This window comes from Hylobates moloch, unplaced genomic scaffold (assembly GCF_009828535.3).
Source record: "Hylobates moloch isolate HMO894 unplaced genomic scaffold, HMol_V3 SCAFFOLD_24, whole genome shotgun sequence".
In the NCBI taxonomy this organism is placed as follows: Eukaryota; Metazoa; Chordata; class Mammalia; order Primates; family Hylobatidae; genus Hylobates; species Hylobates moloch.
The window spans coordinates 2,890,551-2,916,288 of record NW_026652299.1 but is presented as its reverse complement, the minus strand read 5'-3'; the positions used below and the strand labels follow the sequence as shown (position 1 = coordinate 2,916,288).

The following is a 25,738-nucleotide window of genomic DNA, read 5'->3' as shown; positions in this document are numbered from 1 at the left end:
GCAGTGTCAGTGGTTATTGCTAATGATATTTATGAGGCGTTTGAAATCATGTCCTTCGCACAGCTTCTTTTGCTCACACACACGTTTTCCTTTGCCCTAGATGTGTCCATATGACTGTGTCAGTGGGATCTTGTAGAAGAGAACTCTGGGCTTTAGTTCCCGTCTCCTCTGAATGGCGTTCTTCCCTTAGGCTGGCAGTTTGACATTTCTGGGGCTCAGTTTCCTGTCTGTCAAAGGAGGGTGATAGATGGTACCTGCCTTGTATATTTCATGGAGTTAAGATGCTCAAATAAGAAAGCATCTTAAAATAACAGTGCTTAAAATAACATAGACTGCTACTATTTGTGACCTATCAGCTACATGATTTCTCTATGTGTAAGCAGGGTGCGACGCAAACAGTTCCAAGGGAGTTGAGAATCTATTCTATTTGGAAAGAAACCTCCCACTGGACATGAATTCATTTCTGTCATCAGGAGTTTCTCCTTTATATGTGATTCGAATTTGTGTAGTTGAACATTGCTTCCCCATTTCCTTTCTTGAGAGAGCAGCTGCTCCCCCTGCATCGTTTGTCCAGTCAGCAGAGAAATGAATCATGTTGAGTTCCCTTTTTTTCTAGCATCTGTAAACTGCCCTCTACCTAGAACAAATGCTGTCAAGATGAAATTACCAGCAATAACACAGCAAAGGAGAAACTATGCATGGTCCCTCTGGCTGCAGAGGAAAAAAGACAAATTTACAATGCAGTATACGTTTGACTTTTCATTTCTCTCCCAAGGTTTTTGCTTTTTGGATATTTTTCATTTTTTCCTTGCTATGAGAATAAATAGGGAAGGAACGGACTCTGGATAACCAACCCTACCACCTCTAGTCATCTGCCTGAACCTGGAGCTCGTAACTTACATTTTTCCAATATGCCCATTCATTGTGGCTCAGGACAATATTTTATCTTCATACTTCCCTCTGGGCTCCCTTCGGCATGGGGACTGCGGCTCAGTCTCCCAGGGCCCGAGCTACCCATGGTGACAGCACTTCTGGAGCCTGGTTTCCCTGGATGGATGGCCCCTGGGGAAGCATCTGCGGCTCCACCACTTGAGGTATTTCAGCTATTCCACTAAAACCCAATTGAGAGGAAAATGATGGCAGGAGAGACCAAATCCCCAGCCTCATACAGGAAGGATGGTTTTTATCACTGTGGGTCTTCTCTACTTTTATTTTTCCTTGCTTTCCAGGAGGCTGTCCCCCGTTGCCCTTGTGTGAATTTGAAATTTCTACTTTGTGCTTCTGCTGTCCTGTGCTGCTCACTGCTTTCTTTTCTCTCTGGTAGGTCAGCAAAACTGGTGCCGAGGGAGCTGTTCTCGATGAAGCTAAAAATATCAATAAGTCTTTGTCTGCTCTTGGAAATGTGATCTCCGCTTTGGCAGAAGGGACAGTAAGTGATCCTGCCCCCGTCTATTAAATAATATTATGAGAAACCACCTTTTGGGTCCTCATAGTCCCTTTGCCACACACCCCAAAGGCTGGTTTGTTTTTCTGTTTGGAAAAGGACAGAGGGAATCCTGGCTGTGGATGCCTGCTCGCTGGGAGTTCCCATCTACTAAAAAGTATGAATGGTGATGCTAATTTCCTATGACATAGGTCAAAGAATGGACATTCTAAACTTTGGCAAGATCCAAAGACCCAGCCACAAATTCTTGTTTTACTCGGTTTCTAAGCTCAGTGTCTTCATCCCTGACTTGCTTGCCTCTGTGTTTTTCTAAGAATGGGCTGTCAAAACCAATACTTTTTCTTTTCCTAAATAGAAAACACACGTGCCATACCGGGACAGCAAGATGACTCGGATTCTTCAGGACTCTTTGGGTGGGAACTGCAGAACCACCATCGTCATTTGCTGTTCTCCCTCTGTCTTCAATGAGGCTGAGACCAAGTCCACACTGATGTTCGGACAGAGGTACGTGTGGCCTCTCCGGACCCATCCTCTGTGCTAGGTCTTGGGTCTTAAGAGTGAGTGGCAAGGCCGGGCGTGATGGCTCACACCTGTAATCCCAGCACTTTGGGAGGCCAAGGCGGGTGGATTGCCTGAGGTCAGGAGTTCAAGACCAACCTGGCCCACATGGTGAAATCCTGTCTCTACTAAAAATACAAAAATTAGCTGGGCGTGGTGGCATGCGCCTGTAGTCCCAGCTACTCGGGAGGCTGAGTCAGGAGAATTGCTTGAACTTGGGAGGTGGAGGTTGCAGTGAGCCAAGATCATACCACTGCACTCCAGCCTGGGTGACAGAGCGAGACTGTCTCAAAAAAAAAAAAAAAAGAATAGTGAGTGGCAAGCAAGGGGCTATTGTCAGAGAATCACAAAGTAAAGGACAAACAGCCTTTTACTAAATTACATCTAGCAGGTGATATGTAAACTTGAGGCATCACTTATTGAAGCCAAAGCAATAATTATATTTTAAAATAATGGGCAAGAACATGCCAGTCAATGGTATGGTGTTTAAAACAAAACAACCAAACTCATTTCAGATGTGAACTGGAAATGCATTGGGGTATTACTTTTGTTCTTCGTGGCACTGGAGTCTACCTTTTAGGTTCATATTATTTCAAGTGTATAAATCTCAAGATAGATAACTGCCTTTCGCTCCAGTATTTGGGATCCATTGCACAGTTGCTGATAAAACACCCAGAAAATTAGGTGAATGCAGAATAGAGGTATAAAAAGAAAAGAAGGGGAAGGAATCTTTACCAGCACTGGAGGTAGGAGGTCTGGACTGTAAGCTGAGAAGAGACATAGATGACAGCTTCCTACCTTTAAAAATTCCCACATGAGACTTCCTAGATCCCTGGGAGGTGTCCATAGGTGGGCAGCAGGTACAACTCCATAATGGTAAAGCAAGAGTTACGTGTGTGGTTTGGTTCATATCTTCCTTTTTTTCTTGTCACTTTCTTTTTTACGTACCCCCTCCCACTGTCCAAGGCCTGACCTCCTTCAGGCATGTTTCCTCAGTTCCAGTGTTTAGGTTCTGTCCTTCAGCCCTCGTGCCTCAGTGTTCATTCCCAGAGTGCTTGGGGTTCTGTGGATTGGGCCATCTGAACATCTTCAGTGCTCAGCGAGCTCTGAGGTTGGATGAGGGCTCAGAGGGCTGAGGTTGGATGTGGATTCTGCTGCCATCGGTTCGTTTAATTCTGAACAATCATGTGATCTTTAGACAAGTCACCAGTGCTCTGTGGGCTTTAACTAGCTCATTTGTACATGGATGCACAGAGCACTTCCCTGCCTTCTCCCTGGGAGTGTGTGTTGTGTGGTTATGCCTAAGGAATAGTTTAAGATGAGAGAAAGGACAGACGGGGGTGGGCATTTTGTCTGGGAAATTGTTGTGGCTTGTTTAAACTGCATTAAGCCCCAGTCATTTCCTGAGCCCTCAACAGAACATAGAATTACACAGCCATGGCACCTGTGGGATGTCTAAATAAATAATAATTATATTGAAATGTTGTGGACCTAATATATCTTTTAAACTGGATTTGGGTCCTTTACTTCCTCCCAAATCGCTTCCTTGATTAGTTAAATGCTTAGGCCAAGGGAGTTGCAGTAGGGTAACACCTGCTTTCCTCAAGGGTCTCAGAAACCCACAAACCAGCATCTGCTTATGGAAAACAAGATCGCATCCTGCCCAGTGTCTTAAACTTGAGCTTTAACAATTTCCTCTGAAGACATGTTTGAGCAAACCAGCTCTAAATGCATTTATAAAGGAAACATCTCTTCAAAAAAAAATCCTTACCAGCAAAGCAAAAATATTCTGGCTCTTCTCAAGCCAGAGTCACTGTGGGGCATTGGCTATCTTTGCAAGGCCCAATCACCTTGGGGCATTGCTGTTATCGGGAGGTATTTGCAGCTGTCTACAGGAAGCATTTTGAATATCAGTTAGTATCTAATATATGTCAGGTGTGTCAAAATTATAGCACTTCTGACAGCAATTATCTCACCTTTGTACAGAGTATGAAATCAAGGCTTAGGTACAAAGCCATTGGATACCATACCTGAGACCACACAGCCAGTAAGTGACTAAACATGTAGGATGTCCTAGGATGCAGTGTCTGAGCACAGCCCTTTAGAATTAGCCCGGTGTTGGGCTAATTCTGCTATTGACCCATTCTCTTGTTTACCTCTCCCCTCTGAGCCCCAGTCTTCTCTCCCACAGAGAGAGATATAATAATGCCTACCTTCAAGAATATTGGCAGGATTATATGAGTTGCTTCAGTTTTTACCTAGCACAAGGGCTGGCATGAGTCCAGGTAAAAAAGTCCATGACCGATGGCAGGCTATCGGTGATTGCAAGTTCTGCTTTTCCTTCGTCTTGAATAATCTCACAGTATTGCGGCTTGAAAAGGTCATTGTAGTAGATGGGACTAGACTGAATGTAATGCACTGTAAGGGACAGCACTGTCATATAAGGGAGAGGATTAAATAAAGTAGAATTAGAATTATGTTTTGGGAATGAACAAATAAAAAATGCTGCAGGTAATTTGGGCTTCCAGGAAATAAAAAGTAACGTAAATTATGTTTTCAAATAAAATAGGTCAGTCTACATTCTTTTATCAGAGTCATCTAGATTCTGCTCTCTGTGACAGCAGGGACTGAGTTTGTCACAGACATTAGTTTCTCATCAACCACTCTGCACAACTAGTTCACAGTAGGTGGTCAATAAATAAACGCTTATCAAATGAATGAACAGATGAATCAAAAGCTTATTGTGTAAGGTTACTGGGAAAGTTAGGGCAGTTGCTGAACATTGATGCCATTACGTCCAGAAGTTTGGTTGGGTTTGGATCTGGTTTGTTTTCCAATCTATTATTGGAAATGTGTGAGGTTTCATTCCTTTCCCTTTATCCCCAAGTTGGTTAATGGATTATTTAAGGATGCTGAGCTATTCTATGGGGCCAATACCTGCTGTATTGTTAAATATACTCATTGAACCCAATTAGACAGCAGACACAAGACTGAACATTGGATTAGACATGGTATGTGATAGCTAATGAGATTAAGCACTTTGAACTCAGAAAAGACTACCTGGCACATCCCAAATTCATTGTAATGAGTGTTCATTATATTCTTACTGCAGAGGTGGCCAAACCTTAGGACAGCATGAGGTTCCTCAGTTATTCCTTTGTGGTTCTTTCAAGGACGTGAAGAGAGTACACATTTGTTGTTCTGCTTGACTGTACTGATATTCTGAATAACACAATGTGGTATGTGTTTCGAAGCAGTTAAATCTGCAGATCCCTGAAGGCACTCTACCAAGAGACCTGTTAGCATTCTTCAGGATTATAGGTTAGATACTGGAATTTAAAGGGAAACATTTACCATGTCTATTTCTATTTTTGTTTTTTAAATTATACTTTTAAGTTCTGGGATACATGGGCAGAACATGCAGGTTTGTTACATAGGTATACATGTGCCATGGTGGTTTGCTGCACCCATCAACCCGTCACCTACATTAGGTATTTCTCCTAATGCCATCCCTCCCCTAGTCCCCCACCCTCCGATAGGCCCCAGTGTGTGATGCATCCATGTGTTCTCATTGTTCAGCTCCCACTTATGAGTGAGAACATGCGGTGTTTGGTTTTCTGTTCCTGCGTTAGTTTGCTGAGAATGATGGTTTCCAGAATTCTGGTTCTTCCATTCAGTCGAGATTGTTTCCTTTAGTTTCCTGAATGCCCAGCATCGTGCCATTAAAGAAGTAAGCACTGTCTCCTGTGTTCTCAAAGAGCTTTTAATCTAGCTGAGGAGGCAGCACTTGAATTACCGGGCAGTAGAAAGTCAAAAAGCCAGACTCAAATTAGAGCACTTTTAATTGATTTTTTTCTTCTGGCTTCCAGAATTCTATTTTGTAGTCTTTAATTACTCTTCTCAACTACTTTTACAGCGCTATTTGAAAAAGACATTTATGTTTTAGAAGCGTGAACTCAAATCACCCAATTGTGTTGGAAGCCTATTTACTGTACCTTCATTTGGGGTGGTAATGAAGGGAAAGAGGCCCTCTGAGGGGGCAGACCAATGTGGTTAGGAAGACCTGAATCAGCACATCTTTGGCACTGGGAGTTTTGATTGATCCAGCATGAATAATTCGAAGGCTTTATTTGTATGTTGAATGTGGAAGGAGAATTGATATCTTAGGGAAAGTAATAATCTTTTTTCTTTTCCTGATGTGAACTTAAAAAAGTCATGTCATCATTTTAATTGTGTCATCTGCCAGTTTAGTGGTAGCTAGATTAGGCAGAGCCTGAAGACTGTGCATATGAAATTTATGTCACCAGAACATGAGAACACGTTACCTACGAGAGTAGAATGAGCATTTTGGTCAAGGCAGACACTTGGCTACACTTCGACATGAAAGAAAAAAAGGCTTAAATCATTCCTCTTGGGGGCCTGTTGCTGAAACACCAGTAGGGTTAATTTTTGCCTTTGGAGGGAAGAAATACTGTGGGTGACATACATTTAACTAGATGCCAAGTCCTTATCCATGTCATTTCTGAATGTTTCTCAGGAGACTAGAACTTTTTAAAGACACGAAATTTTCATTTCTCCTTCCTGCCCTCCCTGCTTCCCTCACGAACAGGGTAATGGCCTCACCAGAAGCTGGGAAGGTGCTTTGGAGCAGTGGTCTTTTCAGAAGAAGGTTTGGGTGTTTTAGATGGGAACTAGGTCTCAGAGCAGATTGGAAGGTTAGTTTCTGATTAGTTTTATGTGTCAGCTTGGCTAGGCCATAGTGCCCAGTTACTGAATCAAATACAGATCGGGGCGTTGCTGTGAAGGTACTTTGTAGATATGCTTAGCAAAGCAGATTACTCTCAATTATAAGGTGAGCATCATCCACTTAGTTAAAGGCCTTAAGAGCTAAAATGGAGGTTTCATGGAGGAGACAAAAATTGTGCTTCAGGATGGTAACATCAACTCCAGCCTCAGTTTCCAGCTTCCACCTGCCTTATAGCTTTCAAACTTGCCAGTCCCCATAGTCATGTGAGTCAATTTCTTAAGTAAATAAAAGAGTGAGGTATATCATATATACGTATGTATGTATATATAATAGGAGTTTATATATACAATAGGATATATAATATGTTATCTATATTTATCCATCATCTGTCTCTATCTTTCTCCTATTGGTTCTGTTTCTCTGGAGAGCTCTGATAGTGAAGAATGCTATACTCTCTATCCTCTCCTGCTTCCACAGTGGGAGAATCTCCATTTCTCTCTCTCACACACCATTCACAGTGCAGAATCACACATAACAGATTTATTCTGTGTGCTGAAGGTGTGAGGTTGTCTAGAGCTCCTTTTTCCAATGCCAGCGCTATCCTGAACACCTGGTGAGAAAAGGAGGCTGCGGAAACAAAAGGTATGAAGGTACCAAGAACAAATATCTTTGTGGTTATTCCAGGGAAGCCAAAGCAATTAGAAGAAACGCCAATGGTAGGCACTCTTCATGTCATTTAGAACTGACTGTGGCCAGGAAATACGAGTATAGGAAACCACTGGGAAAGCAGGTGGGGATGAGACTCATCAGAATGCAGTGGTTCTAGGTCTTCTCCCCATTCAAGGAGGGCTTTGTTCAAGTGCCAGCTTATGAGGGTGCCTTCAGTGTCATCACGTATGGGTGTTTAACCTCGGTGGTGGAGATGGGTAGCGTCAGCAGTCTTGGAAGCTGGCCATGCGCTTCTGAACATGTAAACTGCAAATTCAGTGATGGAAGGATTGAGTGGTGCTGGGAAGAAAATAACAATGCTTGACAATGGGCAGGTAGTTTCCTCTTTCCATTCTTTAGTAGAATATATCTAAGAGAATCTTTTCTGACTTAACTGTCTCTGTAGCAGTATCTAGATGGAAGATGTACTGTGGCCTCTGATCTTTGTCCACTGGGCTTGGTCTGCCTTTCCTAAGGGTGGTTAACATTCATTAGCTTTGAGGTCTTTAAAAAATTTGGTCCTAGTTCCTTCCCTGTGGGGAGAAGAGATTTTATATACCTGGGGCACGCCTAGATCACATATCATTAAAGTAGTGCTTGACTTGATGAAGCAAGCCAAAACAAGGAAAAGATGCAAAACAGATACCCTGATAGTGGCATCCTCACAATTTGACTCAGTTTTAAAAGCAGGTCTTGCTGTTAGGGTATAAATTTAGGACTGAATTAAAGTTCTTTCCCAGAGTAGCTTTTGGTTAGGATTTTGCTCAGTGCCTGCTGCGGTTATAACTTGTGGAATAGACATTGATATCTGTATACACATTGAGGGCTCTGATTGAAAACCCTGAGAGTTTTTAGAAATGAAGAACCCACTTTTGTATTTCTTTGTGAATGATCAGGCCACTTTGGATTAATCAAATAGTATCACAGTCAGTTGCACCTTTAAAGAGGATGAGTGAGCAGTCAGTAAGTGGCTAGAATAAGGCTTCTATGGGTCATTGACTTGTTTCTCTATATCAAAGAGATAATGTCCCAGAACTATAAGGCTGGTTGGTATCACAATTGCTGTATAGCTTCTGCTAGACAAAATCACAAAGCCTGCCTTAAGAGCACTTCTTAATTTCTGCTGTCTTCTTGATTTTGTGTCTCCCTGTAAGCTACCTGAAATTCTTCTGGAAACAAGGCTGAACAATAAATGCACACATGTGGGCCTGTGCTCAAGCTCCGGATCATGTCCACTGGCAGCCTCACGCCCTAGATCCAAACCACGACAAGACAGCAGAGCACTGTAACCGCATTGATGGCAACTAGCTAAATATTAACAAAGGAGGAAACTAATTTTTTTTCTTTTTTTCCTCTGAAATCAGTTAAAGCTAATTAAGGGAAAGTGAATTTTGAATGTCCAAATAGAAAGAAGCTAGTGATCATTAGACTCCTTCATCCTCTAAATTTGCCAAAGTTAATGGTAAAAAGAAAAAGAAATTGTAGATATTCTATATCCTTTTACTCTTAGTCTCTTGGGAGAATGAGGGACTGAGACCCTCTTTGTTTCACTCTGCAAGATTGTTTTTAACATCCTAGATAGGAGAATATTTGTCCTAGTAAAAAAAAAAAAAAAAAAAAAAACCTCTGGGCACAAAAATTCCGTCTCTCTCTTAGTAACTCTAGTTTATTCTGCATCTGGAAATTCTTGTATCTGACTTGATTTCTTTCTGCATCAGTTTATTTTTCTTAGCTCAATTTTTATTGAATATAATATAGTAAAATGCATAAACTTAAGTTCATAACTAATTTTTTTTTAATAAATATATATATACATGTGACCACCACCCAGGATCTTGGAAGGCTCTCTCAGACCCTCTCAGTCAACACCGAACTCTCAAGGGTGATTGTCACCCTAACTTCCCTCAACACAGATTGTTATTGCCTGTCTTTGAACTATATGAAAATGAAGTCACCCAGTACTGTTTTGTATCTGGCTTCTTTGATGCAGCGTTTTATCTGTGAACTTCATCTACATTGTTAGGTGTAGTAGTAGTTCATTTTTCACAGTTATATAGTATTCTATGGTATGAATATGGCTTATATGTATCCATTCTATTGTTGATGGATATTTGGATTATTTTCATGTTGGAGTGGTTATAAATAAAGTTACTATGACATTGGTTGTCATGCCTTTGGGTGAATATATGTCCTCATTTCTGTTAGGTGGGAGCAGGTCATAAGGTGTGAAATATTCTACCTTAGTAGATACTACTAAAGATTTTTCCAAAATGACAGTAATAATTCACACTCTCTCCAGTAGCAGTTGACTGTTATAGTCATTGCTCATTCTCAGCAACAGTTGGCATTTATCAGTTTTAAATTTTTTAGCCATTCTATTGGGTGTGTTAAGGTATCTCATTGTAGTTTTAATTCGCATTCTCTGAGGGCTAATGATGTTAAACACCTTCTCAGGAGATGTTTTATTGGCACTTCTTTTATAAAGTGCCTGTTCCAAGTCTTTGCCCAGTTTTTTTCTTATTGATTTAAAGGAGTTATTTTGGGTAAGTCCTTTGTCAAGTGTATGTATTTTATATATCTTCTCCCACCTTGTAACTTGCCTTTTAACTGTCTTAATGGTGGCTTCTAATGAAGACAAATTTTTAATTTTAATGAAGTCAAATTTATTTTTTCTATTATGTTCTATTTAAGAAATCTTTGGCCAGGCATGGTGGCTCATGCCTGCAATCCCAGCACTTTGGGAGGCTGAAGTGGGCGGATCACCAGAGGTCAGGAGTTTGAGACCAGCCTGGCCAACATGGCGAAACCCCGTCTCTACTAAAAATACAAAAAAAATTAGCCGGGCTTGGTGGCGGGCGCCTGTAGTCCCAGCTACTCGGGAGGCTGAGGCAGGAGAATCGCTTGAACCCGGGAGGCGGAGGTTGCAGTGAGCCGAGATTGTGCCACTGCACTCCAGCCTGGGCAACACAGTGAGACTCTGACTCAAAAACAAAAACAAAAACAAAAACTTTGCCTACCCCAAGGTCTTGAAGATACTGTCTTATATTTTCCGTAGAAGCTTTATTGTTTTACTTTTCACATTTATGTCTGGGATCTCTCTGGAACAGAATTTTTTACATGGTATTGGGGGTGGGGGATAAAGTTCCACTTCCCGTCAGTACCATGTATTGAAAGGACTGCCCTTTCCACTCTTCTCTATGGACACTTTCGTCATAAGTCAGATGACTGTCATCTGAGTGCCTGTTTCTGGACAATTTATTCTGTTTTTATTCCAACGCTTCTGACAAGTTGATCAGTTTTACTTTATAAGAAAGTGATGATATTCAATCCTCTAACTTTGATCTTCAGAACTGTTCTTGCTGTTCTTGTTTTTTTTTTTTTTTTCATTTCTATTATAAATTTCAGAATCAGCTTGCCAATTTCTATACACATACACAAACTCCTTAGGGTTTTTTTGGGGGAAGGTGGGGATTACTTTAATTTTCTAGAACAATTTTAGGAGAATTAACATCTTTCTCTTTCAGTGTAAGCTGATTTTTTCATATTCTACCTTTAGTGGATGTGAAGGCCCCGCTTGCCCCATTTGGGCTGAATGAAGTCTCGGGCTCCAGCGTGAGACACGGATTCCCACTGTTACTTGAGTTCCAAATGGAGGTTGGGTTGCGCATCTTTAGCGACTCCTCTGGATCTTTTCTGTACCATCTCTGCCCTGCTCTGTGACTTAGGAGGGTGATTGGTTTGGGCTCATGCAATGGGCTCCTTTTCCTCTGGCTTCCAGTTACATTAAACCAGTGAGGAAGGAACCCAGGCAGGCGATCAGAAGGAGAGAAGAGTGTGAGGTCCAGGTATTTATTTCCTGGCTTCCTCCCTGCCAGATCATTTGGATTGGCTGTGTCCCTACCAATGGCTGTTACAATTCATACCTACCAGGCAATCTTTTCCTTCTAGCCTTCTCTCTCTGGCTTCCCTTCAGCTTAAGGGTAGTAATGGCTCCCCAATCCCTAATGTGGGTACCACATTAACCCTTGTTATTTCCCCACACCTTTCCAAACCTTTGTTAAGCACCCTTCAAATCATGCAATTTGAGCAGGTTGTCTGTTTCCTGCCAGGACCCTGATTACTACAGAAGTGGGGATTTCCTAGGCAATTGTTAAAAGTACTTTGAGAATGAGGACCAGTTACGCCAATGGTGATAACCTTGCTGAGTCTGCTCACAACATGTGCCTCTGGCTAAACCTGCCTGAGTATAGCATAGAGGCTTTAGCTTTCTCTTTCTGGTATCATGTGAAGTTATCAAGGGACTCTTTATGATTTACAAAGTAAGATTAGTAGCCTTGAAGTGTGCCCTCAAGTGTCCATAAGCATTTTAGCCATGAGTTATTTTTCACTTTTTGCCTTACTAAGTTGATAATGGATGCTTGTGATGTTTGTGCTTGCGTCTGAGAAACATCCACAGTACCGCCTGAGGATGTCAGGAGGAGAGGTGAGAGTGTCAAACAGGACCAGACTTTAAAGTAGTAATAAAATTGCTGTTATTTGAAAAATTAGATTCGAAGCATTTCTAGGGATCACAGCCTCAAGCTACAGTGAACAAGAGAGAGTTATTCTAATTCTTAAATGGAGTCTTAGATTGAAGTTGTTAAACTCCTCTTTTGACAGTTGGGTTATTTAGTTGTCTGCTTTAGCAATGAATTTTTGGAATGACATCTGTAGTGCTGGTGAGGACTGCTGAATTTCTCGCACTGAAATAGAAATCAGGATGTCATTTGCTGACAACGGTAATTAACCCGAATCACAAATCAGATTGTGCTGGCAAATATGATGGTGTAAGAACTGTTGGACGTTCAAAATGAAAAAGTCAATAGCAAATAAAACAGGATATCACATATTTTTTAATGAAGCTTTACCTTCTTAAAAGTAAGCCTAAGTGGAGTTTCCTTTTTAATTGGACAAGGCCACTTAGGTGTTCGTTTCTGTGCATGCCGAGGTGAGTCATGGCTTTTGTTTTTGGAATCACCTGGTGCAGCTACTGATTTGCTCTCCACAGTTGCCCCTTTCGGTTACTCTCCAGGTACATCCCTGTGGCATCTCAATCCCCCAGGCCATGTGCCCCAGAGATCGCGTCATCTCCTATACTGGAAGTGGCAAAATGGTGGCCATTAGGCATGTTTGTTTGTCCCACACATTATTTTTATAAATAGTTTAAAACTGGGAGACACAAATGAAAGAAAAAACAATTTCTCATTTTTCTTGGAAAATGGGATGATCTGAATACTGTGGGGCCTCCTCACCGCATGGTGATGATGGGCTGTGATGGGGGCGTATGCTCAGCAGGGAGCCATGGTGTCATCTGGCCAGCCTTACTCAGCTGTGGGACCCACCTGACCTATGAGGCATGTGTTGATGTGTTAAATACATCAGGGGTGGTTCTGGGTACCACAGGTGAGGAAGAGAAATAACTGACTCTATTATTTCTGTCTGTGTATCATTGGTATAAGAAACTGCAAGCTCCAAGAGGACAGAGACCTCGTCCATCTGTCTTGGTGTACCCCAAATTCATAAATGTTAATTGAACTGAAAAGAACCTCAACTTAGGCAGGTAAATCTGGTGATGGTGTGCAGGGGGCTTAAAGGAGGGTACTGAACATTTGAAAAAGGCTATAACCATAAGGATGGCTGAGAACACAGACTAAGATAGAGGCAGAGGGAAGAGAGAAAGAGGAAACCCTGAGACAATTCAAATAAACGTTCATTAGATTTAGAGACCGGTGGGATGTGAAGGAGAAAAGGAAAGGAAGAGCTTGAAGCCTCAAGGGGTAGTGGTGCCATTAGTCCAGTTAGGGGGATGGTTGGTGAAAGCCACAGGATCCCTTCTGCTTCCCTATTTCCAGTCTTTTGACATGAAGAATCTCGGGCTTAATCATATTGATTTAGCTAATGCTAATAATTAGCTGAATTGTCCCCTTATGTTTTTAATCCCAGAGCTAAGACCATCAAGAATACAGTCTCTGTGAACCTAGAACTGACAGCAGAAGAATGGAAGAAGAAATATGAAAAAGAGAAAGAGAAAAACAAGACTTTGAAGAATGTTATCCAGCATCTGGAGATGGAGCTAAACAGGTGGAGGAATGGTAAGGAAAAGTAAAGAGGAAGAGTGAGGCATGAGTGTGTGCTTTTTTTTATTTTTATTTTTTTTGAGACAGAGTCTCGCTCTGTCACTCAGGCCGGCTCACTGCAACCTCTGCCTCCAGGGTTCAAGCCATTCTCCTGCCTCAGCCTCCCGAGCAGCTGGGATTACAGGCATGTACCACCACACCTGGCTAATTTTTGTAATTTTTGTTTTTTTTTAGTAGAGATGAGGTTTTACCATGTTAGCCAGGCTGGTCTTGAACTCCTGACCTCAAGTGATTCACCCACCTCAGCCTCCCAAAGTGCTGGGATTATAGATGTGAGCCACCGTGCCTGGCCATGTGTGTGCTTTCTTTTTCTTGTGACTGTTGGCATCCTGGGAGACACTTGGGAAAGTTGGGGCAATGGTGCAGCTTGATTCCTCCTGGCAACAACCTGTATGAACAAGCAGATGTTTTCTTAGTCCCTAACACAGGCACCAACCCCATCCCATCACTTGGCTAGCATGCATTGTTAGTGTGGACCAGTGATTATCTGCAAGGCTGCCTTAACCTGCTTCCAATGAGATGCCCTCTATCTAACATTGTAATAACTCGCCGGTACCCCTATTTGTAGGTTAGAGGAAAGTGCCTGAGACTTAGCGGCTCAGACTGCTTTTGACTTAAATGAAAAATGTCATTCTCTCCTATGTGAGTTTTATCACTGGTTTGGGGTTAAAAGTCTACCTCTGGCAAATACTTACATTTTTTGGTTGAACTCATCTTCATGCCAGAAATATAGGGCTCTCAAAGGAGCCCTGTGCTAAAATGGAGTCTTAAAGGCTTGGTTCGTGACTCGTTTTCCTTCTTCCCCAAAACATTCTCTTTGGTTTGTTCTACTGGGAGAAAATATCTCAGAGAGCTGACATGCAGTGGGTGGGTGGGTTGTGGGTGAGGTGTTAAGAGGGGTTTCCAGATCTAAGTGCAGACAGATTATTTTAGTGATTTTAGCATTGTGACGTAGGTTAGAAGGTAGAAGGCTTTTTTTTTTTTTTTCTTTTTAACTAAAATAAGGCAGGTTGGTGTGTGTGTAGGGGAATGGCAGATAGTTGGAAGTTGTTCTTCAGGTCCTCTGCTGCTGTGTTCAGTATTTGAGGTACTGCATCAGTACCTCAGCTTTGGGTAAGGGTAGGAGCCCAGGGGCTGTTGTGCAGGATTGGGAGGTAACGCTGACTGTTTGTAATTGCAGCAGATTGTCTTGTGATTACATGTTTGCCGCTGCTTTTTGCTAGTAAGGGTGGGGTGTCAATGAGCTATTGTTTAATAGAAAAACCATTCGTGGCAAACGAGAATTCAAGACAGGTTTCAAAAATGACCTAGTAGCCTAAATAACATGATTCTTTTATTTTTGAAAGATTTTCTAGCAGCACACATGTTTGGAACGCTGCTGGAATAATTGAATAATTCAGCACCTGAGGCTGGTGGATGATTCTTTGCAATTTGGCAGGAATGGGAGAGTCAGGAGCAGTAGTTGGCAAGGTGGGGAGTGGCCATATGAAGTTTTATTTCGGGAATCCTCCAGGTCAGTTCTCTGCTGGGTGACCAGGACATTCAGTAAAGCCTTTTGGTAAAGGATTGGGGGTGCTGGCTTTAGAAACATTACAGGATGGGCAATAAACCTTTTTTCCCCCATCCTTTTGCATCTCTTGCCAAACTTTAACCTTGCAGTTCTCCGTCCCTTATCAAATGCCATCCTCTGGGATCTGCCCATTGCCCTGTTTGCCTGACCCACTGTCATGCCTAGCATCTTTTGGGCACTCAGTCCTGTTTTTGGCCTCTTTACTTGGACGTCATTTTAACTGTCACTCTTTGAACACCTTGCAAATCTCCTTAGAAATGTACTGTTTTCTCCCAGCTTTTTGGGAGGCCGAGGTGGGCGGATCATCTGAGGTCGGGAGTTCGAGACCCGCCTGGCCAACATGGAGAAATCCTGTCTCTACTAAAAATACAAAATTAGCCAGGCGTGGTGGCGCATTTTGTAATCCCAGCTACTCAGTAGGCTGAGGCAGGAAAATCGCTTGAACCCCAGAGGCGGAGGCTGCGGTGAGCCGAGAACCCACCATTGTACTCCAGCCTGGGCAAAAAGAGCAAAACTCCATCTCAAAAAAAACAAAAAACAAAAAAAAACGAAAGAAAGAAATGTGCTGTTTTCTGTGCCCTCTTGGGTGAGATCGTACATGAGCCCTTAAGTTACATAATTTGGGGAAAATAATGTATGATGATATACTCTGGCACAGAGTAGACCTCCAATAAATGTATGGGAAGCAAACATATGCTTAACGCAGGTGCTGGAGATTAAAGGGTGGGCAGTCAGATGTGGTCTCTGCCCTCAGGACGGTCTGAGCGGGGAGGAAGGTAAATGCCAGTCCTCACCAGTAAATGTATGATGGTAGTCCACGCTGCATACCAAGAAGGGAAAGCACAGGTGCCAAGAATTATACAACAGGGGGCCCTGACCTTGACTGAGAAGCCAGTGAAGGGTTCTTTGAATATGCAATATAGAGATTAGTATCTGCGAGAAGCAGCAGTTAGCCGGGCAAAATAGGGGGCACGAGGTGAGGTGGGGGATCCGAGAATGGAGGACATAGGCCAGCAGGGAGCACTGGCCTGAGATGGGCTCGAGGGATAGGCGGGGCTCTCCCGTGTTCAGGATTTTGATCAAGGGTGTTAAGCTGCAGGTCATACCTTCGCATTTTTGAAGATCCATCAGCTGTATTGGAGAGTGGACTGTAGGTTGGAGAGGAGGGCTGGGAGCTGGGGTGGTCTTCCAGGGATGAGATGATGGTATTGAAGTGAGAGGGCAGTAGGAAGGGAGAGAAATGGATGAACCTGAGAGATACTTAGGAGGAGAAATTAGCTGGGTGTGGTGAGGAGCTGGCTATGGGAGAGGGAGGTTTCAATGACAACTGTGAGTTTTCTGGCTTGCCGAGTTGGATGGAGGGTGAGACCATTCCCTAAGACTGGGGATGCTGGAGGAGAACCAGGGGTGAGGGAGGAGGGAGTTTAGGGTCCCAGTGGAACATCCAGGGGAACATTATTCAGATAAGAAATTAGGTCTGAGGGTCTGGAGCTCAGAGGATCTGCTTGAGTTGGAGTCATCAATCTTTTGGTAGTAACTGAAGGCATAGGTAGGTGTGAGGGCCCTTTGGACTACGGAGAAAGAAGAGAAGACAGAGAGAGTCTGAGAGGCCCCCAAGGAACCCCATTGCCACGTCACCACTGGTTGTGATGGGAGAAGGGAATTGGAGGGATTCCCCGGAGCTCTCCTTTCCTCCCCAGCTAACATTTGTATTTAAAGGTGATTTTTCTGGGGGCAAAGTTCTTACATGTAGAGAAGTAACTTCAGCAGTGTAAGTTTCAGGCAAGAAGGAGAGTAGTGAGGGGCAGTGAGGAGGCGGGGAGAGGTCCTTTGTCCCATGCAGGGGGCAGAGCTACCTCAAACAGTAACTCTGCATCTCATGCTGTGTGCCAGTGGACGTTACAGGGACAGTAGACCAGGCCAGGCTTTTTACTACATTCTGAGGCTGGGCATTTAATCCTCAAGTAGCCCTTGTGACCATGAATGACAGGCCCGAAAACGTCCCCAAGTGGATCAGTCTCTGGTAAAGCTGCGATCTGAACTGAGTGGGCCTGACTCTAAAGTTCCTTCTCTTTCTATTGTCTGCACAGCCTGCTCATCAAGCTAGCAGAATGATTTGTGTGCAGGGCCAGTTAGATGAGTGTAATAGATATCACGCCAAAAAAAGGGGCACTGGAAGCCCTTCCATGGTGTCCCCACGTGTCAGTTCTAATTCTTCAGAGCAGAAGATAATGAGGGCATGGCTGGTGTGTGTAAACATGAGAGCTGAGCTTTTGAGATGTGGACTGAAAAAGCAGCAGTGCCCTTCACTAAAACCAGAGTGGCAGGATATTGCCAACTTTCCTTTGAAACTTGAGACGCACATTGGTTCTAAACTTATAGAAGGTGGCTACTTAGTTCCCCTCAACATTTCCTGGGTATTGATATTTCCACATTGCGGTCTCAACAAGTTAAAGAGGCCATGTCAATTGTGCGCAGTCTCCTGGGGAAAAGATTTCTTTCTTTGCATGGTATTTATAATTTAAGAGTTTGGCTGCTATACTTCAGCTGCTGGAGAGCAAGGAAGGAGTATGTGTAGCAAAGTGTGTGTGCGTGTGTGTGTGTGTGCGTGTGTGCGCATGCTTGTGCTTTTTCCTACTTGCTGTTACATAGAATGAAGTAGCAATACAAAGGAGTAGGAAATCAACTACAGCTCAGGTGCAGGCAGATAATGGAGATAAGTGAAAAGAGGTGAGTGTGATCCACTTGGCAGTGATGGGACTGTGCCACAGGACAGGGCATGCCCTGCCTTAAATCATTCAAAATTGGTGAAATACTGCACTATTACTTGCCTAGAGGTTGCTCTCGCCCTCCCCCACACCTCCACCTGTACCAATTTTCAACCCCTTGTAGCTTGATGCATGCTATAGATTGAATGTTTTGTGTCTACCCAAATTCATATGTTGAAATCTTAACCCCTAAGGTGGTGATAGTAGGAGGTGGGGCCTTTGGGAGGTGATTGGGTTCTGAGGATGGACTCTCATGAATGGGATTAGTGTCCTGTGAGTTCTGAGAGAGCTTCCTTCCCTCTGGTCTCCACTATGTAAGACTATAATGAGATGCCATCTGCAAACCCCGAAGAAGGCCCTCACCAGGAGGGCCCAACCATGCTGGCACTCTGATCTTGGACTTCTAGCCTCCAGAACTGTGAGTAATAAATTCTTTATAAGCCACCCAGTCTATGGTACTTTCTTATAGCAGCTCCAGCTAAGACAGGGGCCACTTCAGAATGCAGGCCTAGCAGTTTTCTCCTCTGGGCACTGTTGAACCTTGATTCTCAGAAGAAGGCTTGTGGCTCGTATCACATACACTACACTAAGCTTTAATTCCTTTCTGACATTGCCATGGAGGCAGGATAACTCCAGGCATGTGCATGTGGCTAAGGAGAGCCACCCACTGGCCTGGTTCTGTTCCCCAGGGTGCTAGTTAGGATCCTTGGATTGCAAGCGACAGGAATTGACGCTGCCTGGCTAAAGCAGAAAGAGAATGCGTTAGAAGGATACGAGTGACTCACAGACTCCAAAGCAGAGGCAACAGGCTCCGACAAATGTAGGCTGGGGCTGCTTCAGGGATACAGGCAGCAGAGACAGGCAGGTCTCTTAAGTGGCCACAGCTGGAATTAATGCTTTTTCCCTTCTGTATGTGGTTATGTTGGAGAAGCAGAGGCCCAGGATAGAAGTGGGAATACTGTGCTTGCTGTGCCTTGGCTGGGGAAGGGCAGGGCACTTTGATAAATTGTCTGATGAAGACCGAATGCAGTTTAGGGGGCTAATTCCTTAAAAGGAAGTTGAGGTGCTATTTTATAAGAATGGGTGTCGAGTGGCTGAAAAGCAACAAATGTTCACCATAATCTACTAGTGACATCTTGTGGGCCGATATCGATGGCTGGTCTTTCTTCGAATATGGAGGCTCTGTTGGCTCTTTAGCCTCACGGAGATTTGTTCAGCCTGCTTGCTTAAGGAACAGATAGATGGAGTGGGGCAGTTGCCAGAAAATGGAATTTTTTTTAAAGCTCTATTGCTTTGTTGCTCATATGTGCGGAAAAGACTCAAACAATCCTATATATGGAGTTAGAGTTAGATAGTTGGATTCAGAGTGAATTACAGCTCCAGCTCATGCTAACCTCCTCCCAATCCATCAGGAAAACTCTTGACAGCAGGAGGATGGGGAGGGAGGGGTGAAGTCTGGGTGCATGGCTTCCTGTTGCTGCCAGGTCAGTCTTCACACGTGCTGTCTTCTGATACTTTGAATTTTGCACTTGAAAAATAATTTTTTACAGGAATTTAAGTCAGAAAAAGGAGAACCTGAAAAGCCAGGTGCCAGAACAGGGAAATGACCTGACAGACTGGTATATCTGCAAGCTCTCTTCTCTTGAATAATTGCCTATAAGATTAAAAAACAGTGGATATAGATTTACCTTATTGCTGAAGTCATGCAAAGAAATGATTTCATCACAGGCTGAGAAAGTGTGGAAAAACTGGCAGTCTCTAACGCAGGTTTGTTCATCCAGTTCAAAACCTGCGAGGCCAGCAGGTATGGTTCAGTAACTAGCTCAATCTGTAGCCTCTAGTCTGATTTGGGGCTTTGTGGAACTCTGGCACCGCCACAATTGGAACACAGTTTGCTCTTTTAGCATCAGATCTTCGAAGATGCTGGCCCCCTTCTCAGATCCGTGATTGTAATGAACTCAGAAATTAGCATTTCATTGGAGCGATCTAATTTACTAGGCCCTCTGCTTGCTTCTGAGAACACAACCAAACTGTAATAGAAATACCGTCTGTCCACTAAGAGAATGTTGTGGCCTGTTCAGGTGGTCATGAATGTAAGGAGGATGCAGAGTCCCAGGTGACCAGTTTGTTAGAAAATCACTCTAGAAGGGATTAGAGGATGGTTTAAGCTGCTTACCGTGTTTTTAGGAAAGAGGGTGAAAGATGCTATTTGTATGCAAAATAATCTCATAAAGGAATGATTTTTTTTTTTAACATCACATTTATATAATGACATCTTGTAGCCAGCTGCTCTCACCCATCTGGCAACTTAAAGATTTCCTTTTAGTTTCTTTGATATAGAAATTACCTACCATTAGGTCTGCCACTGGGCCTATTTAATTGGTATTAAAAGAAAGCACCTCGTTTGCCAGATCTGCTGTGGTTTCTGGCGGAAGCTGTGAGTAACCAGCAAATCTCTGCTCCGGAGTTACTGAGAGAATGCAATTACCTTTCTGTGTTCTGAGGCTTTAGGAACTCAACTTATGAAACGGATAACTAGCTTGTTGCTATTTCATGTGTGAAGTTTTAATGAATTACTGGCAGTCTAATGGTTTTCTTTCTTTAAAAAAAAAAAGCCCAAAAACCTATTTTAGAAATTTTAATAGCCCTAATGAGAATTTTTGATTAGTGTGTCATTCTCATCTGTTGCCGTTGATGGATTTCTATTTTTTGTAGAAATGTTATTTACGCCCTCTGGGAGTTTTTATTTTATAATTAGAATGCTCTGTAAGCCTTATAGGTATGCTTCAGTGAATGCTCCTATGTAAACACAAGTCTTTTTAGTCCTTAAAGGTAATTACATCTGACAATAGTAAATGCCAGGATGCTTATTTAAAGAAGGGGAAGGTTTCCAGTGTGTGTGTGTGTCGGGGGCGGGGGGGGGGGGGGGGGGGGGGGGGCCTTTCAGATGCTTTACGATATTATGAGCTCTTTTCCTATAGACAGCAGGTATAAGCCTCAGGGGCTAAACTAAGAGAAATCTGCTTTTAATGCAAAGAGGGAGACTAAAAATAGATGCTAATCTTCCTTTGGTGGTCCTTTTCTCCTCCTCCCACCATCAGAGTTCAGGGCGTTATTTCTCTAGGGTCTGTGTGCAGCTGTCTCCCTTGTTAGAATCGGTTATTCCGTAATCACCATGTGGGGGCTTCTCCAGAGACTCGGTCCACTGCTGTGCAGGGAATATTCTCCATTAACGTGGTGAGATTGCCATGGAGACAGATAACCTAGTGTCAGGTCTTGCCTAGTGTTGGGAATTTACAATCCCCAGACGTGTTTGTGAGCTGGACAGTGTAGTTACCAGGACGCTTCTGGAAGTCATTTTCTCGGTCCTTTGAAGGGCAGTGGTGTTGGAAAACCAGCCCTTGGTTCCTCTCTGGGCAGGAGCTGTGCTGCTTTAGTTCCTGCATGTTGCGGCTTTGTTCTTCTCCGTTGAAATGGCTGCTGTAAAAAATAATCCTGACTGCCTGACCTTTAGAATATAAACTGAAAAGAGCTGGTTGTTTAGATGTAGCTTTGTAGGAGACATGTTAATGCTTTGATTGAGAGAATTGTTCAAGAGAAACCACAAAGTCTGCTGTAGGTTTCAAATACTGTTTTAATAATAATAAAAATAAACCTGAAAGGGGCTTGCATGGCTATACTATGTTTTATTTTTGGAACTGAGCTCCAGCCACAAAATTATTGTGAAGATCTCAGAAACACAAATCACAGAATAAGGAAAAATAGTAATTTATCTGCCAAGCCTACAAAGTTGCAAATTTGTCAGGGAGAGGAGGGGATAAGAGATGGATTTTAAACAATATTGCCTTTTGTGCTTTTTACATATACTATCTTCATTTATCCTTAGAACAACCCTGTGATAAAGGCATTGTTTTTTCCTCTCCGTTACAGAAAGCAAACCAAGAGGTTAAGCAGGAGATGGGCTTGTGATTAATGAGACCTGTTAAAAGGTACAATGTGGCTTTAGCGTCCTGCCATAGCACTGGAGATGAGAGTCCCTTGACTACTTTTACAGTGCCTTGCAGCAGCACTGGCTAGCTTGTTGGATCTCTGCCATCTGGGACAACCCTTCTACTTGGTGATGCTATAATTCCTTAATGGGAGAAGAGGGCAGCTTTAGGGGAAGTCAGGCCTGTGACTTTGGTTAGAACAAGTCACCTGCTGCTACGGTTATAGAAGTCTATCCCCGGCCCCTGCCCACTCAGCTGAATCAAAACACACACTGGGCAGCTCTTTAGCTTACCCTAGCCTCATGATACCATTGCCTCTTTGGCCATTTGAAACCAAAGCACGCAGGGAATATGTCTCTTCCAGATGTTTTTGTATCTTACCTCTTTACTTGGAGTGAGTTGGCCTGTGGATAATATGACCATCTTCTGGGTGGTGTCTGGTCTAGTACAGCTAAGAATTTCATCTTTGTCATGCGTAAGCTGGAAGATTAAATTCATACTGTACTGGCTTGCCCTGTTCCCAAATTTCAGAAGCTAGAGCTCAAAAATTAGAGATACAGTCACAATCCAAGAAGAGGAAGGGTATTTACCAAAGTGTTAGTGGTGAATTTCTCTGGGGGGAAGGAACAGAATTAGAAAGGAGGGATGAAGGAGGACTTTCAAGTTTTAGTTGTATACTCCACATTGCTTGAGTTGTTTGTGAATTATTGTGTGATTAGAAAATCTATCTGTCTGTCTGTCTGTCTGTCTATCTATCTATCTATCTATCTATCTATCTATCTATCTATCTATCTATGTATCTATCTATCTCTATCTAATATGTTTAAGAAAAAAAAAAAGAACACAGTACTGCTTTTATAGCCCATGGATTTAGCAGACTGTAGAGAATATAGATCCTTTAATTGGATGAAATCCAGTCTGCACACTAAGGTTGTTGATGGATATTTTAAGCCAGGAATTGGAACTGAATGAAATATTGATTTGGTTCAGTTTCTGTTCAAAGGGTACTCTGATATTCTGGTTTTGTTTCAGGTCAATAATTTTAGAAAAAAGGCTTAAGTATAGCAGTCTTGTTGGAAAAGGAAAAAGGGTTGGCTCAATTTTGTATTCAGCAAAGTAATAGTTTATTCTACGTTTTGCTTCAAGTTGCTGCTTCAAATGGAACTGTGATACAAAAGTGAAAGCATTGGGTGTTAATTTTACTTAACACGGAGGCCCCATGTAGTATTTGGTGGTTATTCAGTGAGATAATAGTCATAAGCAGCAGAACTAAACTATCACACTGTTTTGTTTATATTGAGATAAATGTGTACAGTGTTCAGGTGGGTTCCTTGAAGCATGATATATATTGTTAATGAAGCCACAGATTGAGATCTCAGTTACTCTATTATTTATTTTTATTTATTTGTTTATTTACTGAGACAAAGTCTCACTCTTGGCACCCAGGCTGGAGTGCAATGGTGTGATCTCGGCTCACTGCAACCTTCGCCTCTCGGGTTCAAGTGATTCTCGTTCCTCAGCCTCCCAAATAGCTGGGATTACAGGTGTGCACCACCACGCCCCGCTAATTTTTGTACAAATACTAAATTTTGTAATTTTAGTAGAGACAGTATTTCACCATGTTGGCCAGGCTGGTCTCGAATTCCTGGCCTCAAGTTATCTGCCCGTATTGGCCTGAGCCACTGTGCCCTGCCTTCTATCATATATTTTTGAAAAACTCTCTGACTCCAGGCAGTTTTCCTGGGGAATTTTTACAAAATGGATTTTGTGGGCTGGGAACTGGGGTGAGACTTGGAATACTGCAGACACTCTTACTACTGACTGTAGCAAGATGATTGTGGTGTTGATGGTAAACATTGTGATGGAAAAGTATGTTGGGTTTGGTTTTGCTTTCCAGGAAGATATTTGGGAGACTCAATGGGGCCAGTAGTTTTCTTAGCATCCTTGTTATGCACTTTATGTCTTTGATGTTCTTGTTGGAGATAGCCATTGGCCAGCTTGCAAGCTGTACCTTTTCCATCAATTTGATTGACAAATTTGGCAATTCTTCCTTTGAAGGCCCCAACAAATGCTACTCTGCAAACTGAGAAATTGTAGGTAGGATCTCTGCAAGATAGTCTAGATTGGCTGATTTACTTTCCTAAGACTAGGTGATATCACAGCAGATTATTCTATTTGAACTTTCCAGCAGAGCCAATTAATTCTGGCTTCCTGGGGGAGACAGTGGTATTGAGATGTGAGCTTTTGCAACTCTAGTCTTGGATCCAGGGCTACCCTGTCTTCTGACCTCAGATTCAGAGATTCTTGAATTCAGAGGATCTGAGCCTTACAGTGTTCTATCAAACAATGCCAGTGTGTTTCTTTATTTGGCTGTTCGTATTAATGAAACAATGACATAATTGATTCATAATTAGGATGCCTTAGAGATCTGTTTCCTTTTTAATCAATCACTAGAGAGGATATGACTCTAGTAAAGCCCCAGAATATTCCTCAACTAAAGCAAAATGAATGTAAAGAATTCAGGCATCTCTGCACATTGGAGTAGCTTGGAACCAGTTTACTTCAGGGATGCATCTTGAGAGGGAAGGTTTTACATAGTTCTCTTTTTTCTTAGACTAGTTTTGGCCAATTAACTAAGACCTTTCTTGTCAAATAGAAAGAACACAAACTCTAACCACACTACAGCCTTTTATTGTGTCTTCTGTGTTATTTTTCACCAGGACTGATTATTTTTGGTACTCTTCCTGGAGGGTTGCATACTCAATTTCTTTAATCCCCAATTCTGCTCGGCTATGTTTTGCAGGAGAAGCTGTGCCTGAGGATGAACAGATCAGTGCTAAGGACCAGAAGAATCTGGAGCCTTGTGATAACACCCCCATCATAGACAATATTGCTCCTGTTGTTGCTGGCATCTCTACAGAGGAGAAAGAGAAGTACGATGAGGAGATCTCCAGTCTCTACAGACAACTGGATGACAAGGTCTGTGGCCAGAGATTCATAGTTCTCATTCTGCTACAAAGATGAAAGATGGCAGGTCCCAGCTCGCTATGGGGCTGATGTAGGGCTACAGCCTGATCTTTGTTTCTGGTTTCCTAATACCTACCCTAGCACTTTGATTGTGCAGATTCAGGGAGCTTGATTCATGTGGAATGGAAATGTTAAAGGGAACTTGACTGAAAAAGCAGTGTATTGGCCTAGATAGACAGGCAGGTGCTATTTAGAGTCTTGTCTTCTAGAAACTGGACTGGGCTGATTACTGCATGAAAGGTGGGGTGTGTGAGTGTCTGTGATCTTTAAGTCTCCCTTTCTTCTCTGGGCCTATCCTTCACCTCTTGGAAACTCCAGCAGTAGCCTCAGCTAGGGGCAAGGGTTGTGACTCCCAGAATTCAAGCATATACTTTAATCATATAACCATAAGGCCCTGGGATGAGAAATCGATAGCAGTGTGGTCTGATGGCTTCACCTAATTGGTGAAGCTCTTTTCACGGGTATATTCTTGAATGAAGTAGTTCGAACATGCTAATTGGGGATGTCCAATTTTATGACAAGCTTTTGGGACTCAAATAGTCATGTAAGTGCACAAGTTGGCATAGAGGAAAAGAGGCCTTGGAGAACACTGGGAGAATCAATTAAAGGTCGGGTTAGGAATCCCAGAGGCATGAGAATTGAATTGATGTTTTATATGATCTTGGCATGTTGCCCTTGGAATATTCTAAATCCTTTCAGTTCGTTTCATCAGCGTTGCTGATATTTTTAGCCTGATTTAATCTTTTCTATT

At 42.7% G+C, this 25,738-nt stretch overlaps 1 protein-coding gene across 1 annotated transcript in view; it reads left to right on the top strand.

The window, feature by feature from the left end:
- KIF5C (kinesin family member 5C) overlaps window positions 1-25,738 on the top strand; it is a 152,513-nt gene that overhangs the window by 73,979 nt on the left and 52,796 nt on the right. The window contains exons 9-12 of the mRNA XM_032145941.2: window positions 1,325-1,429; window positions 1,800-1,948; window positions 13,440-13,588; window positions 24,764-24,939. Of these exons, the coding sequence (XP_032001832.1) occupies window positions 1,325-1,429; window positions 1,800-1,948; window positions 13,440-13,588; window positions 24,764-24,939 (579 nt within the window). The remainder of the gene's footprint in view (window positions 1-1,324; window positions 1,430-1,799; window positions 1,949-13,439; window positions 13,589-24,763; window positions 24,940-25,738) is intronic.